General features: G+C 34.3%; 2 protein-coding genes across 2 annotated transcripts; both read right to left on the bottom strand.

Moving 5' to 3' along the window:
• Nucleotides 1–4199: 4199 nt before the first annotated feature.
• On the bottom strand, nucleotides 4200–5686 carry LOC9312059 (transcription factor RAX3). Its single transcript, XM_002875945.2, has 3 exons — nucleotides 5338–5686; nucleotides 5064–5193; nucleotides 4200–4971 (listed from the first exon to the last, which is right to left on the bottom strand). The coding sequence occupies exons 1-3, from the start codon at nucleotides 5471–5473 to the stop codon at nucleotides 4317–4319; spliced, it is 921 nt and encodes a 306-aa protein (XP_002875991.1). The 5' UTR covers nucleotides 5474–5686; the 3' UTR covers nucleotides 4200–4316.
• A 1802-nt stretch (nucleotides 5687–7488) lies between these two features.
• LOC9312058 (branched-chain-amino-acid aminotransferase 3, chloroplastic) lies at nucleotides 7489–10334 on the bottom strand. The gene is made up of 10 exons (XM_021025745.1): nucleotides 10080–10334; nucleotides 9908–9999; nucleotides 9640–9817; nucleotides 9046–9225; nucleotides 8812–8943; nucleotides 8631–8729; nucleotides 8432–8548; nucleotides 8151–8246; nucleotides 7928–8040; nucleotides 7489–7806 (listed from the first exon to the last, which is right to left on the bottom strand). The coding sequence occupies exons 1-10, from the start codon at nucleotides 10209–10211 to the stop codon at nucleotides 7689–7691; spliced, it is 1257 nt and encodes a 418-aa protein (XP_020881404.1). The 5' UTR covers nucleotides 10212–10334; the 3' UTR covers nucleotides 7489–7688.
• Between the last annotated feature and the right edge of the window lie 7029 nt (nucleotides 10335–17363).

The following is a 17363-nucleotide window of genomic DNA, read 5'->3' as shown; positions in this document are numbered from 1 at the left end:
TTGTCCTCTGTATTATCGACCGTATATTACTAAATTTTGAGATTTGTGAGGTGGATCTCGATATGATTTAGATCACAAATATCTATAACCAAAAGCAAAATGGTCGGTTGGTTTTATAACGATAGATCGAAATCGTAGATTCACATATTTGATGTCTCGTCATTATTTGACATATTTGTCCAAGATAAAATAAATTCTCGTCAACATGCTCGATATAAAACTTAATTTTGAATTTTTTTTTCTTAAAAAAAAAAAACTCATTAACATGTAAAATTTGAACAAAGAATGCAATCACATGGTTGAAAAAACAAAATGCAGTCACATGGGTTTCATGAGCTTGGGCCACAACTTGCACATGCCATGAACGTACAATAGAAAATAATTATACCTATGCATGATGGGCCATTAACAAATAAATTTGGGCCATAAAAGCCTTGTATTTTCGTAATCAGTTTTCGATTAATAATTTAAAAACGGACACTCACCATATATATTGGGTGGGGGGACTAAAACTGGTGGGGCCTAAAGGGAAAAATAATTTGGAGGCCTTACAAAAAGAACCCGAAAAAACAAACTAAACCAGATCTTAGAGCTCTCTATCTATCTTATCTATGCCAAGGTAATATATAGAGAGAGTGAACTATTAGAGGATCCTAAACACAAGCCATTTAAGTGTCAACAAATTCAACCTATGAAACAAGCAAGCCCATGAATAGCCCATGTAATTAGGGTTCTCTAGCAAGATAGTCTACTATATACAGTGTGTAATGAACATCATTGTCTCTAAGTTAGAGACAACCAACTGTGAAGTTTCCATGGAACTTCTCCAAAACTCTGGCAATCGGAAATATGCAGACCTTCTCATATTCTTTAGTTTTCTACTCGAAATTAAGGTTGTAAGATGAAAGTTCAAACTTTTACTTCGAAACTGATGCATTTGTAAGTTGTAACAAAGGTTTTTCTTGATTAATAAATTTTCCATTTTAAAAGAAAAAAAAAAAAGAAAAAAGAGTATGTAGTATACGACACATGCATATTTAATAAAATTCAGTTCTGTATACCATTACCATATGATAAGAAATCGTTAAACACTAAAACAATTCGATTATTCCTTTTAACTAAAATAAAATTCCGTTCCCACAAATAAAAAAGTGTCAATATCTTCTTTTAGAAACAGATTTCTTCTATTTCTTTTTGACGTCCAAATTTCCTTTTCTTAAGACAAGGACAATTTTCTAAAGAAAAACTTTGGAAACAGAATTAACTTTCTTCTAGTGAGTGTCGACATTGGCTGGATTATTGAATCAAAATTAATTATATGTTGTAAGAAGTCCTTTTGACTATTTTTATTTGACAAAGTCTTTTAATTGTATGTAAGCAAATAAATATAATTCATTTTTATTTGTCATGGAGCTATATGTCGCGCGCCGAGCCAATCAATGTTTTACATGGCTTTGTTTTTATAACGTCGAGGGGTTTTGACAGAATGTATAATTAGTTATCTATTACTTAAGATTATTTAATCTAATCCACTTAATTTTATACTAATAGTTTTCGTTCCTATATTCTTGATTTCTTCTTCTCCGTTATTATTCTCTTTTCCTTCTTTATTGCTTTATAGCTTGACCCAATTATACGAAGATAATATATTATATAAAAGATTCGGCCATTTATGAATAAGATGAATAATCAAGTTATAAACTATATAATTAAAATAATAGTATGTAAATGTTTGTTAATTTTCTTTTGGTGTGTATAATAAACCAGTTCGTTTTATCATTTAGACTATTAAAAGTTATTAAATACTGCTGTCTTTTGGCTGTCATTTTTTTTTTCTTTTAAATAACTAATATCATAATTAAAGAACTAGAGACGCACGCAACCCATCAATTTTTTTCGATATTTTCTTACTTATATAATGAAGCTTTTAACAGTAAAATATATGCTCTCGGATCACATAATCGTCTAGAAAGGGAGACTCGAAAACTTTAGTGGTTTCGTTGGTTTTGCTACTATACATATCGATTATTGTTAATCTCATATATATATATATTATAGGATGTACAAAAAATTCTTGCTTCTTTTTTGTTTATTCTAACTTCAAATGTCCAACAAAGAGAAACAACCAGCTTAAAAAAAAAAGTAATCAAAGTGAAATAAAGAAAGATCTCTCTTCTTTAATATATATATATATATGTTTTAGTAGTTTTTTTTAAAAAGATTACTTGTATTTTCGATTCATTTGACATGCACTTGACATATACTTTAATATGCATTTTACGTTGCTAGCTTTGGCAAATGTGGGAATTATATAACAATAGACTTTCTAATTATTATGACATTTATGTTTTACACTTTGAAAAATAATTTAGTTTTTTGGTAGGTAAATGAAAAATGGTTCAAAGAATATATTATGTGAATATGTCGCATGCCAATGACACGTTCTACAATCCACTGAATCACTAATGCAAGTGGCCTACGAGTATGATTTTCATCACTTACTAGGTCCCTTTTTTCCTAAATCACAACTAATAATATACTATTAACTAATTACATAAAATACTGAGATACGTACATTAGGATAAGAACTTTTCCACGCGTCTTAAAATTAGGACATCATTGGAAGACATATATTGAAATTTTGATAACGAAGTGTACTTTGAAACTTTCAACGACATTCATATACAAGTAAAAAACATATAAGATTCTTGATATTTTAATGTATCCAATATATTGTTTGGCAGTATGTGATGCAACAATAAGATTCTTAATTTTGGATGAAACGATATGATATTTACTACTATTTAGTGAATATATGGTGCGTGATTTATAAATATTAAATTAAAGGCGAATAATTGCATAATTATGTTTGTCATTTTGCTGTTTGAAGAGAATGTTAGGAACATTCAATGGCTTCTTTCAGAGACTACTTTTGTATTACTCTTTTTTTTTTTGGTAAAATTGATGCATTTGTTTTTGTAATATACTCTTTGAAAGCGTCATTTATATATATCTTCTCATTTTTCTTATATATATATAGAAGTGCATATATGAAGATCAAACATAATTATCTATTTCTATTGAACCGTGAAGTCTAGCTAGTCTACTAGCCTTCTAGAACCGGATTGTTTGATCAACAAAAGATCTTTTTTTTTAACTATTCTCTCTCTATAGATGTGTGTAGGACTACTGTGGTGAACACAAGTTTAATTTCTAAGATTTATCAGACGGGAAAAATTGACGGGAACAAGAAACTCATGCATTTATTAAGTAATTAGGTATGTACGTGTATTTAAATGTCATGCTTTTATCTAAATTCAAGTTATCGAAAATCATACACGTCAAATTCTTTTTTTTTTTGGAATGAATATACACGTCAAATTCAAGTGTTAATAAATATATTTCAAGCGACAGTGTCACTTTAGGACTTTCTCAATTTGATTTGATTTTTTGAATAGGCAACGAAATGACGAATGTGCCAAACTCGTAAGGGAAAGAGAATTTTCGTATGACATAATCATTTGATTCTGTGAGGAAACAAGAAACAGACTAGTGACTTGCTAGGAAGAGGCAGGTCATGTCTTTGAGAAGTTCAGAGTTGCACACATCCATTTATTTGGTAATCAAAACTTTTCTTTGGTCAAATGGTTAGGTAATAACCCTAACGAATCCTAATTAAACAAAAATTATTCGAAAAAGTAGGATGAACATACGATCAATTAAAAAAAAAAGACATACAATCAATAAATCCAACCACATACATATGGATCCGACCATATATAATCAGTAAATATGCCAAGAACCCAAAAGCACCATTAACATTTCTCTTTTTTGTATGTGTATATGTATATACTGTATATGCTCTAAATTTATCTATTATCATTATATATATGGAAACAACGTAACACATCATGCCCAATATACTCTTAACTCTTTTCACATACGCATCCGATCCATACATATATATATATATATATATATATATATATATATATATATATATATATATATATATACATGCACATTACACGTTCTTACTTTAAATAAAGTAACAATTACAAATTTTTGTCTATCTAAATATGATTGCTTCGTTAGGATCTTTAGCATATGAGTTTTCCCACTTCTGCATTTTAAGTAATTTCAAATCCATATATAATTATATATTGTTTTAAAACCCACCAACTTAGAGATATGAGATATCAATAAATTTAAACAAAGTAGATCGTTATTGCATATATACGTACCCTAGCTAGCTTTGCATTACCCGAATTAATAATAATAATGATGTACGTTTCATCTTGAGAATAATATATTAATTAACAAAATTGCTTTGAATCAGAATAAACAAGAGAGCTTATGTCTTCCCAACTTATGGTGCTTTGATCTGCCGAAGTACTTGTGGAGGCTCCTGAGAACAAGTTGATGGTTTCGGCCTGGAAATTCCCGAACCACTGATGATCATTAATACTTGTGTTAAGCAATGGAGGGTTTGCGTTGGCGCTCAAGATCGAGGTCATGGAGAAACCCTCTCCTGATCCTAAGTGGTTATGATTAGGATCTAACAAGAGTTGAGAGAAAGAGAGATGATCAAAAGCGTTTGTCATCGAATCTTGATGATGATGAGGGTTTGTTCTCTCCAGTTCCTGATCTTCGATCTTGATCACTGGCTTAGCATCTTCTTGGTCGCAAAACGAGTTGGTTTTATCCATGAAAAGTGTTGGTACCTGATCATGATGATGTTGTAGTGGCCATGTGAACATTGTTTGGTCTTGTCTCATCATGAAAGAAGTTTGGATTTGTTGTTGTTGTTGTTGTCTCTTCATCATCACCATCATCTCTTGCTGCTCCATACAAGCTTCTTGAAGCTCCTTGCGTTGTTTGTTAATAAGTTTCTTCTTGAGCCTCGTGTTCCAATAGTTTTTTATATCGTTGTCTGTTCGTCCCGGCAATTGAGCAGCGATTATAGACCACCTTAAATTATAGAAATCATCACATAACTACTTTAAGAGTTTCTACATGATATTTTGTCGATATATAGATGAATAAACGTATATGAATAGTACCTGCTACCAATAGTAAGATAGAGGCTACAAATGATGTTTTCTTCTTCCTCAGAGAAGCCACCATGTTTGATGTTTGGTCTCAGATAGTTAAGCCACCTCAGCCTGCAACTCTTCCCACATCTCTTTAAACCTTAAACCAACCAAGAAATAATCAGATAAACAAAAAGCATATTAGTTATTAATTCTTCTTCACATGAGATAGATGGATCAAAGAGAGAATATATCATCAAATATATATGAATAGAGAAGGAGTAACTATGAATTTATTTAATACCAATCTTCTGAGGCAAAGCGATCCAATTGCCTCCTGTTCCACTCTTTTCAATGTAAGATTTGAGTTTTGCATCTTCCTCAGGAGACCAAGGCCCTTTCTTCACGTTTGCTTTGTCACAACACGGTGCTCTTCCCATTCTTCTAGTACTCCTAGTGATGTCTTGTTCTTGATCTTGGTCTAAGTATTGTTATTGATATCTGTCTCTGTTTATCTCTCTATGATCAAGATAATATATATTGGTGGGTATGATGTTGTGTAAACTATATAGGGGAAATATTATGTGAATGCAGAAAAGAAAAAAAGAGACTATATAATAGCTGGAGGAGATGTCAAAAAGTCTTTGTAAGAAAAGATGTCAAAAAGTAGGAAAGTTCTAATAAAAATAAAAAATCAAAAAGTAACTTTAGGGAAATTGAAATGTTTTTATAATTCAACATAATTATATACTATACAATAGTGGAATTAAAAAATGGTAGAGAAGATAAGGAAGACTATTGCACAAGCAAGTATCGTCAAAGAATTTTCTCTTAATTTCTTCTTGATATGTACAAATTCAATTTTTTTCTTTCAAATCATGAAATACTATTAAATATTTAATACATCACTTTAGCTTTATTACACTAAGTTACTTATGATAAATTAAATATGTAATGTATAGGACTTTTAACTACGTCTTTGCAGTTGAAAACGAAAGGATATGCACCAAAAGTAGATTGAAACTAAATATAAGAGTAAAAATTCGTTATGGTAGGTGAACAAAATTGCCAAACCGAAGAAATTCTACCCCGGAACCGGTAAACTTGTTAATCCTAGATTAAAACAATAAGAAAGATAATACAGTACTGTCTATAGAGTGATATCAAATATTACTTAACTGGGATCCCATATTTGAATCCTAGTTTCAAACAATAAGAAAGATAATACAGTACTTTTTATTATATTACAGATGTTGATCTTAATAATCACGATGAACAATTGTAAAATGATTCTATAACAGTAATTACAAAAATATGTGATAGACGATTCTATATGCACCATGTTCAGGTTGTCACATAGAAATATTTGTATTAACTTTCGAGTATTTAAGATGTCAATATGATTAATGTATACTTAATGACCGACTCTTCTAGACGAACGAAAAAAGGTTGACTTAAGTTGAGATTGTACATTAGGGTTTTAAAAGTCAAAGCACTTGGAGTAATAAAGTCATAAGCGATTCAAATTATTGAGGTTTGTTTATACGTCATTTATATGAAAGTTATAAAGGTTTATCACTGAAAAAGTAAATAAAGTTAAAGCTAAGGGTTAAAGAAAGGAAAATTTTTGTTCAGATTTCAACAGCATTGCCCATTGGTAGGAATTGGTCTTGTAGCGTAGGCCATCTCTTCTTTTCCAATTTTCATAACATATAAATAACACAAATTCATAAAGTTAGATAAAGACATAAGAATATCTCCCTTATTGATTTGTACTTAAAATATCCTATATCATCACCTAAATTTATTTAAACTAGCATAATGCATGGTGCTGACAAAAAATTCATAATATTAATGATTATAGAATGATCGATACAATTATTGTAGTTTTACATTAATATGAAATATTAACCCCAAAAAGAAATCAAAGAGCTAAAAGAAGAGGTTTGAAAATTTGAGTAGGCATTTTTATACAAAAAAAAAAAACCTCTTTAATGATTTGATCTTTTTTGCTACTTTAATTAAGGACCCAATAAGTCTTTTGGAAGTACTCTAAAGGTGAAAAAAAGGTTGTTCCCATGAAAAACACACCTCTGACCTCTCTATCTCCTTTCTTTTTCTATTTTCTCTATAAGACTTCAGTAATTCAAGTCATCCTCACTACTTTTTTTTGTATATTAGTTTAGTAGATAAGACATAATATTATCTCGTAATCATGAGATAATCATGACATCTTTTCAGGTCGTAACAAGTCCACGCTTCTTAGAGATTCGAATCAAACTTGCTTGATCCATCAAACTTATGGGAAAATAAAATAAGAAGCTCGACCCAATCTAAACAAAAATTATGGGTTGTTATTGCTTAACTTTTTTGCTGTCTGATAAGTTTTGGCTTGAATCTGAAAGAGATAGTTATTACTTTGGTTCTTGTTTTAGACTTTAGAGAAACCATTGGATGTAATCAAAAACAGAGACGTAAAGATAATATTATTGGTGTGCATGTGTGATGTAACAACATTTACTGATTTTGAACCAGCTAAGTTCTAGATCAACCAGATTCTAAACAATCCAACTTATAGATTCACGAATCAGAATCACAGACCAAATAAAAGAAAGCAAAACCAAGCAGCCGAATTGATAAATGCATTTGCCTGGCTTAACTTAGATTCACAGTCCATTTCATGTTGTCTTCAATCAGACCCATCTGCAAGCTTGTCAGAACGGTGTAGAGTTGCTTCGAGACTGTTCCGAAGGTACCTTCTCCGTAAGACACTCTGCGTGTGTATTCGGAAAACAAAAAATTAGCCCTTATGGCATACCAAAAACGTAAAAGCTTTACCACTTTGTAGGTTTGGTTTTCATATAAACTGGGGATACAAAGGGAAAACGTTTTACCTTTTGCCTTTGTAAGTAACACTTCCAACGGGAGAGACAACCACGGCGGTTCCTGTGCAGAAAACCTCATCCGCTTCTAATAATTCATCCACTGTCACATTCCGTTCCTCCACCTGAATGATACCGAATAAACATGCACTGTGATCAGAAGCCAATAATTGTACTATGATTCCACTTTAAAGATGTGAGTATTGTTTAGAATTAGAAGAAGGGGAGAAATTACCTGAAACCCTTGAGTTCGAGCCACGTCTATTATACTTTTTCGTGTGATCCCGGGTAAAATGGTTCCTTTTATTTCTGGAGTAGAGATCACATTGTCCTGGCAAAGAAAATTGTTGTTAAGAAATCATAATGTAAGAGAATCAGTATCTTGATATGTTTGTAAATGCCCCCAAAAAAAGATGGTGCCAGAGTCTTATTCTCATCTCTTACGTCTTAGGAGGAGAGACATCTTATAGAATCTACAAGGCATCATCAGATTCCGAACGATTGGTTTTTCCTTACCTTCACGATGAAAATATTGCAAGACGAGACCTCCTCAAGAAATCTTTTGTAAACACAGTCAAGGTACAAAACATCGGAATATCCTTTGGCTTTCGCAATCGACTGTGCCTTCAGTACCTAAATAATAACTTGTATGTGTGAGTTACAAAAGCTGGTCCAAATAAAATAAATGATATTTAAGAAATCAGCTTTTACTTACTGCAGCATAATTGCCGATGGTTTTAACACCACCGGTACCACCAGGAGTTGCACGGTGAAATTCATTTTCCACAATCAAATTGATCGGTGCCACACCTTCCTGACATCATTATATAAATCCGCATCATCATTCAGAGAAACATACAACAAATCTTAGATAGCTGGAATTGATCGAAAGAGACCTTGAAGTAGTTCCCGACAGGCGAAACATAGATAATGAAAGTATATTCTGGTGCAGGCGCAAGACCAAGAACAGCTCCTGTTCCCATTAGCAACGGTCTAACATATAAGGAACCTTTACCTGGTGGCGGAACCTAAAAACAAGACATCACATGCACGTTAAAGTCACAGAAGCAAACAAAAATCTAGATAATTTCCTCTGCATATCTGGCAAAAGAAACTGTGTGATTCCTTACCCAACGTCTGTTTGCTAATACAGTTTCTTTCACAGCTTCAACAAACTGCTCAACGGTTGGAGCAGGCATACACATCCTCTCAGCACCATTTCTCATACGGTTTGCATTCTCCTCAGGACGAAAGAGAAGGATGTTATTACCATCTTCCTTTCTGTAAGCTTTTAGCCCTTCAAACAATCCCTACAAACAAGCAACAAAAGAACATACACTAATAAGACTCATACAATCCTAAATTCCAATCACAACTACAACACATTCCTTGGCATCGGTCATCATCAATAGCAGATATAAGAAGTATTTTTCCGCGCAATAGATAAATGTAGATTCAGTAGTCAGTAGATGGCAGAAATCCTTGCCTTAACCTCCTAAATTTGTATCGAGTGCCACAGATTAAGCTCATTTCATATAACATGTCACAGTAAAGGACATGACTTTAAAAAACAAGGAAACAAAATAAAAAAATTACTCACATATTTTCAAATCCCTTAACCTTAATCTCACAGAAACAAGCTTCTTTGATTCATTGATTAAGTTTGGTTTGATCCAACTCAATACAGTAAAGGACATGACTTTGAAGAAAACTAAGAAACAAACCTGTCCATAGTTGAGAACACCAGCGGATGGGCTAACTTCAATGTTCCCAAAACGTTGCAATTCACCTTTTGAGAATTCTCCATCCATGTTACATTTCATTACATACATGTAATCAGTCGGCTTAAGCCCAAATCCAATGTTATCCCAATCTATGTCAGCTAATTCAGACACCTCCGTACTAATTCAAGATAAACAAAACATATATAAAGTGGACCTGAGAGAAATTGGACAAATACCCACCAAAACAAAGATTCTGATTCCGACAAACCTGGAAGAATTCGACAGCACAGCGTTGCATCGAGTAAGGGAGATTCCACCATTGCTGACATTGGATGATACAGAGGAAGAAGAATGTTGAAGCTGTGAAGAGAATCGGAGAAATGGGTTAGATAAATCAGAAGATGATAAGAGTTTAGGAATCGATTGAGAAAAGAGTTGACCTTGATGGAGGAAAGTGACGGCGGCGAGAAGTTACGAGTAGAGGAGAAAGAGTGGAGGCGCGTGGAGAAGGCGCGTGAAGGGCAAAGTAGGTAATTTTGATTCACACTCGGGAGAATTGCAGCTCTCTCCATTTTTCTATCTTCACAATGTGTCTGTCTAGTTTTTTCTGTGTCTTCTTCTTCGATAAGACGACGACAATGGGTGAGACGGAGGGGAGGGAGGCTCTGTGCGTTTTCGTTTTTGCTTCTTGCCCTAACACCTCATTTCAGTTTATTTGTAATATAAATTATAGTAAATAAAATATATTGTAGTTTAAATTTTTAAAAAAAAAATTATATAAAAATTATTAAAATAATATATTTGAAATACTAAAATAATTTACTACTATAATATACTCCCTCTGTTCCTCATAGTTGATGTTTTGGTTTTTTATCTTGTTCCACAAAGATTGATGTTTTGTAAAAACATCATTATTACTTTCATTTGAGACCAATAGAATGAAGAGAGAAGTAGAATTAACATTATTAAAGTAACAAAAAAAAATAAAAAATATAAATTTTGCTTTTTCTTAAATTGTGTGAAAACCCAAAACATCATTCTTTGAGGAACAGAGGGAGTATAAGAGATATAAGAAATAAATAAAAAAAATAATTAAAAAAAAAAAAATGAAAAAAAAAAGAGAGGTTGTCGCCACTACATGCTTTTAAAGATCAAACTTCCGAACTTTGGTCTTTGAACGTTTTAAATCACTAACGTGCAAATGGTTGACATCAACACATTATAAATAAAAAATTGATTCAACACATTCAACCAAAAAAAATGAAAAAATGAACAAATTATAAAGAAAAATTGTTCAATCCTTTCATCTACTATTTCGCAGTTAAATGAATTGAATGATGTTCAATTTTTTTTGTTCAACTAAAAAATTTTCAATCATTCGTCTATAGATCATCCATTTATTGACTTTTCATTTTAATTTCAAATTTTTGTTAATCGAACCAATTTTTGTTTGTTATAAAATATTTTGACAAAACGAATCAATAAGGTACACTCTCTTTTAGTCATCTTCTTGATCATATTGCTGATAAACTCAACATAAATTATTATCAAAGACTTATTAATTTGTTTTGTTTTTTTTTTTTGTCAAGAACATGTTTTATTAAATTGATAAATCGTTACACAACAGTTCCTTAAGCCATATTGGCGGGATCCATGAATCCGGAAGAAAAAACAACATTGGACAAACGAATTTTGCTAAACTATCAGCTACACAATTGCAAGATCGTTTTACAAAATTAAATCTTATGTCACTAAACTTTCCTCTCCAAAAACCTATGTCTTGCAGCAAGTTCTCTACTTCAGTATGGCTGGAATTTCCATTGATTAAGTTGATCAATACTTCACAGTCTCCCTCCAAAATGACATGAGTGAATCCTCTTAACCATGCTTGATGCATTGCTGCCAGAAGTGCTTTTGCTTCGGCCATCAACGGAGAGGCTGCACCATTCAAATCCAAAGATCCCCATGCTTTTGCAGTACCGTGATGATCCCGTATAATCCAACCTCCACGAGCTTGCATAGTGATTTGGCTATAACTAGCATCAAAATTACACTTCACAAAGGGTTGTTCCGGAGTGTACCACTTTGGTTGTTCACTGTTGGAAGATTGTGAAATTGAAGAGTTAAGCCTCGGAGCAGTATTTGTGATCCACTCATTTGTCTCTGCTTTTGCTTTCAAAACGACTTTTGAAGGACTTTCTCTATATTGATTAAACACAAAATTGTTTCTCGCTTTCCAAATCCTCCACAGAATCCAAAACTGAGATAGTTTTAGTGCCTTTGATATGTGTGGAGAATCATAAACATCAAGCAATTTAGAAATATTTTCTTCCACATCATTAAAAGGTTGATGAGACTGAAATGCCGGTGTGCCAGAGAGGCGCCAGGTCATGATTGCGAAAGGACATGTGAAGAGAGAATGATTTATCGTTTCCTCTCCATTACGACAACGAGAGCACTGTGAATTCAGTTTCATACCTCTAGTGTTCAAACGAGTGTTAGTAGCCAAAGCTTTTGATAAAATCCGCCATAGAAAGTGTTTGATTTTTGGGAGTAAAGGAAGCCTCCAAACTCTGTTTTTTAACTCGATGGATCCATGAGGGATCGGAGGAGCAACATGTGGGTCTCCAGGATCATGTGTTAGTAGCCGATAACCCGATTTGACAGTGTACATTCCATTGTTGTTGTAATTCCATATAAGTTTATCCGGTTTTGGAATTCTCGAGAGATAAATGTTGTTTATGAATGAATGATCATTTGTGTTGACAACACTATCAACTAACGTTGAATCCCAAAATCGAAAAGACCCCCTGCTTGAAATTAACAACTTCAAAGTTTCTGACTCAAAAGTAGGATTCACCTGTAATGGTCTTGGTGGATGGGAACCGACCAAATTATCAACCCCCATTCTGATCAAGTTGCCATCACCCACCTGAAAACGAGAACCTTTTTTTATAAGTGCTAAACCTGTTAACATTGACGCCCAACCATACGACTGATAAGCTCTTGTTTTTGCATCCAATACTGTATCATCTTTGAAATATCTAGCCTTCATTAATCTTGCAAAAAGGGAATTTGGGTTTTGAATCATTCTCCAAGCTTGTTTTGCTAAAAGTGCGTCATTGAATTTTACTAAATCTCTAAAACCCAAGCCTCCTTCCTTCTTAGAATATTGCAGCCCTTTCCAAGCTATCCATGGAATCCCTCTTTGTTGTGAACCTTTCTCCCACCAATAATTCATAAGCAAGGTTTCGATCTCATTTACCACACCAAGAGGTAATTTGAAACATGACATTGCATAAACGGGCATAGCTAGAGCTCGGATTTCAACATAATTTCCTTGCCGGCTGGTGATAAAAATTTTGCACTCCAAGTAGCAGTCCGTTTTTTCACCCTATCAACAATGTAAGCGAACATCTCCTGTTTACGACGACCAAATTCTTCTGGAAGTCCAAGATACTTACCACCACCGCCAGTGTTTGGTATTTTGAGAATATTTTTTAGACGGTTTTGGGTTGTACCATGAACCCGAGATCCAAAGGTGATTATCGATTTTGACATATTTATTTTTTGACCCGAATAATATTCATAGACATCAAAAACATCCTTCAAAGCTTGACAGTTCTTCACATTGGCCCGGCAAAAAAACAGTGAATCGTCCGCGAACTGAAGGTGAGTAATGGCTGGAACACCATTTCCAATTTTTATGCCTTGAATATCCCCATCAGCAGCGCTTCTTTTGATTAAATGGCTCAAAATATTCGCACACAAGATAAAGAGATACGGTGATAAAGGATCACCTTGACGTATTCCTCGCTGTGGTGTTACTAAACCATGTGGTGTTCCGTTGATTAGGACTGAATATTGTACCGATCGTACCGCACCCATAATCCAGCTTATCCACTTTTCATTGAAGCCAAATAACCTCATTGTTGTTTCAAGAAAATTCCATTTCACACGATCATAAGCCTTGCTAACATCTGTTTTGACGGCCATGTATGTTTGCGAGACCCGTTTACGAACCTTAAGGGAGTGCATCAACTCGTGAGCTATCATAACATTGTCGTTAATTACCCTGCCCGGAATAAACGCTGCCTGCGTATCAAGACATTTCGAAATAATCTTATAGACAATAGACAATAGAATCCAGATGACTCTTTAGCCTCGTCACAAGACATTTCGAAATAATCTTATAGAGGACATTGCACAATGCGATAGGTCGATAATCGGATAAAGTTTCTGGATGTGTGATTTTTGGGATCATACAAAAGTTTGTATGATTGATAGAAGGATTCATACAACCAGTTTCAAAAAACATTTTCACTTCCTTTATGACGTCAGGGCCAACGATGTACCAACAGTGTTTATAAAATCTAGCAGTTAGGCCATCTGGACCTTGAGCTTTATCGTCTCCAATTTGGCACACTGCTTTGTAAATTTCACCGTCATTGAATTCTCTAGTTAGGTCAGCATTAATAACCTCTGTTACAGTTGATCGAAAATCTTTGAAATCAATGGTTGAGACTTGACGACCGTTGCTTTTATAAATATCTGTGAAAAAATCTTGAGCATGAATGCCTATGTCCTCATCTCCTTTGTAAACCTTTCCTTGTAAATCACGTATGGAGGTGATCTTATTTCTTGCCACTCTCACCTTGGTACAGGCATGGAAATAACATGTATTTATGTCTCCTTCTTTCATCCAATGATTTTGGCTTTTTAATTTCCAATAAGTTTCTTCATCTTTGTAAGCTTGAGCTAGCTCCTCTTGTAGACTTTGAATATGACTTCTTACTGATCGTGAAGTACTAGACATGGCTCTATTAAGTTCAGCTTGGAAATATTTGATTCTTAAATCTGCATTTAAGGTAGATACATGTCTTAATCTCGCCATGGCCTTGATCCGTGATAGAAGTATCACCGTTGTTTGTGTTAACACTCCAACCGTCTTTTACCACTTGTTTGAAGTCCCCAAGATCCATCATACGCTTATCAAATCGGAAGGGCTTTCTTCTCGATGTTTCAACCACGTCCATATTGATGAGAACTGGTTTATGATCTGACCCCGTGAATTCGAGAAACTCACATTCAGCATTTGGAAAGTCGACTGCCCATTCTTTGTTGATGATAGCTCGATCTAAACAACATTTTACTGTGTGTGAATGGCGTTCCCCAACCCAAGAAAACCGATCACCTCTCGCACTCAAGTCTCTAAAATTGCAGGAACTATACATATGACGAAAAGTACGGAAAGTCCATTCTGCTCGTTGAGGACCACCAATCTTCTCTGAATTATTGAGGATTTCATTGAAATCACCAATAAGTAACCATGCCTCGTTGCGTGTTTGATTAATGGTTTCAATACGATCCCAAAGGAAATGACGATCGCTTTGTATTGGATTACCATACACGCAAGACAAATAGAACCCAATATTATTATTAGTTATATGTACATCGATAAGGCGTTCATCTTGAAAGTTCTTAGATAAACGCACATTATCCTTCCACAACAAGGCTAAGCCACCGCTTCTACCTTGAGGGGGTTGAGTTATTACATTAGAGAATCCTAACATACAAGCCACATTATGTACAACATCACACTTATTTAGAGTTTCAATAAGGAAAAGAACATCACACTTAGTTATACGACATAAACGGATTAAACGAGATTGCGTTAATGATACTCCAACACCCCGACAGTTCTATGAGATGATCTTCATATCGGATCCTTTGGGGGTACCGGGCCCCCCCGCGCCTCCGTCAAGACATTGAGTGACTGAGAAAGAGCTTGAAGACTCAGACTTCTTACCCTTCTTGCGCAGATGACTCATAACTGCCAACTCCTCAGCAGCCTCTGCTTTGTTGAAGTTAATTTCGAAACGCACTCGCTTCCTCTTTATGAACCGATACTCATTTAGTGGATTCCCGACTCATCCTCTAACCCTTCTTCCTTCTGATCATTAAACACACATTGTTGTCTAGCAAATTTGGCATGCAAGTATCTGAGACGTTCCGCTGTTAACTCTGGGTCTTCAAAAACACTTGGCAGGCCAGAATCAGTTGGACTGTTGTAGGATTTCCTATTGTTGCTCTTTTGAGGCAGCATCTGTAACCCAGGGATCAGTTTGGATGGATCAACTGATGGAGAGGTTTCCGAATCAGACATGTTATTGTCATTCCCATCAAAAGGCTGATCATCATCATTGTCACCATCAGACCCTTCTGGTTCTTCATCAGAAAATCCCATAACACACTCTTTTGCATCATGCTTAAGAGAACCGCATTTAGAGCAGAAGTTTCTGAGTCTCTCAAAACGAAACTTGACAATGGTATTCTCTCCTGCAACAAACTAAAAGTTTCTCTGGAAACGGAGAGGATCATCCATGTTCCAGTTTATCTTAACCCTAACTGATCCCACTTGGTTCACATTCTCATCATAATCCACATCAACAACGTTCCCTAGTCTATTTCCAACCCATCCAGCCATTGCATTAGTCAGATAAAGAATCGGGATACCTTGAATTTGGACCCAAAAAGGGATGATTTTCATTTCTGTCTCAGTTATGTTCGAATACCAGCGATGAGTCGACAGCATCCAATCATTAAAGGACCACGGCCCTCGGCGAAGTACCAAATTCATGGATTCTTCAGACTGAAACTTGAATTGAACTCTTCCTCCACCCATAAGTCGACCAACACAAGCGTCGGGAAAGCCCCACACACGCGGCATTTGGTGAATCAAAGCCCGCAGATTCTGCTTCCTTGGATTAACGGTTGTAACCACAATTGAGAACCGGTTAACCGCTGCTGCTTGGTAACAGAACTCCGGTGGTAGCGCAATGGGTTCATCTCCGATTCCTAAGTCAAGGTCTTGTACTGATTTTCGCAGAGAGTCAGACATTGTGTTTGATGAATGGGATCGAAAGGAGAAGGATTGTGGAAAGTGAGAGAAGAAGAAAGAGATTGGGTAAGGGATATATAGCCGGAGCCATGGTGGTTTTGGGAGACGGTTTACTCCCGAAAAGCAGGGAGAAGGGTAACTGTCAAATGAAATTGACAGACAAAAACCGCCGACGAAATCCGGCACCCAAAATGTCAGAATTTTGTCGGTCGGAAACTTACTCCGGCCCGGAGAATCGAAAAGGTGTGAACAGCAAAAATCGCCAGTTTCGTCGCCTCGAGAGAGAGACATTTTCTGACCAACAGACATATATATTTAGGGTTTATAAAAATTTAAAATATTACGAATAGTTAAACTCTATAAAAAAAACATATTATAATATGTCATATTTTTCTTCTTGATGCTATGTCATTTTTTCTTATATAAGTGCCTGCAAAAGTTACTTCCGCAATGTTTGTTCTATGTTAACTGGTACCCTAAGTGAAATTTTATAATGATGTATTTTTTTTTTTTTTAACATGATATATATGGGTTACGTATATATTAATATAATTTTGTATATTAACTAGATTATAACTCGCGGTACACCGCAGGACTATAATTTTTTTTAAAATAAAAATTTAATTTGTTTAGTAGATTAAAAATATATATGATTTAATGTTTTGTATTTTTTAAATGTACAATTCTTATATCTATATATTTTTAGTGTACAATTACTATGTTTAATTTTTACTGTTTAAAAATATAGAAACAATAACATACAGTTCATTAAGTTAAAATCTAGATTATAACTATATAATTTAATTTTTAATTATATTTATTT

The sequence above is a fragment of the Arabidopsis lyrata genome, assembly GCF_000004255.2.
Source record: "Arabidopsis lyrata subsp. lyrata unplaced genomic scaffold ARALYscaffold_5, whole genome shotgun sequence".
NCBI lineage: Eukaryota > Viridiplantae > Streptophyta > Magnoliopsida > Brassicales > Brassicaceae > Arabidopsis > Arabidopsis lyrata.
This window is presented reverse-complemented; position numbering and strand designations above follow the sequence as displayed.

Excerpts from the sequence above, each read along its gene's own strand:
- LOC9312058 (XM_021025745.1), bottom strand. The coding sequence starts at position 10,211 with ATGGAGAGAGCTGCAATTCTCCCGAGTGTGAATCAAAATTACCTACTT. Across the intron at positions 8,730-8,811 it reads CTGTCGGGAACTACTTCAAG|GAAGGTGTGGCACCGATCAA; the intron begins GTCTCTTTCGAT and ends TAATGATGTCAG. Across the intron at positions 8,549-8,630 it reads CCATCGGCAATTATGCTGCA|GTACTGAAGGCACAGTCGAT; the intron begins GTAAGTAAAAGC and ends GTTATTATTTAG.
- LOC9312059 (XM_002875945.2), bottom strand. The coding sequence starts at position 5,473 with ATGGGAAGAGCACCGTGTTGTGACAAAGCAAACGTGAAGAAAGGGCCT. Across the intron at positions 5,194-5,337 it reads CGCTTTGCCTCAGAAGATTG|GTTTAAAGAGATGTGGGAAG; the intron begins GTATTAAATAAA and ends GGTTGGTTTAAG. Across the intron at positions 4,972-5,063 it reads TATCTTACTATTGGTAGCAG|GTGGTCTATAATCGCTGCTC; the intron begins GTACTATTCATA and ends CTATAATTTAAG.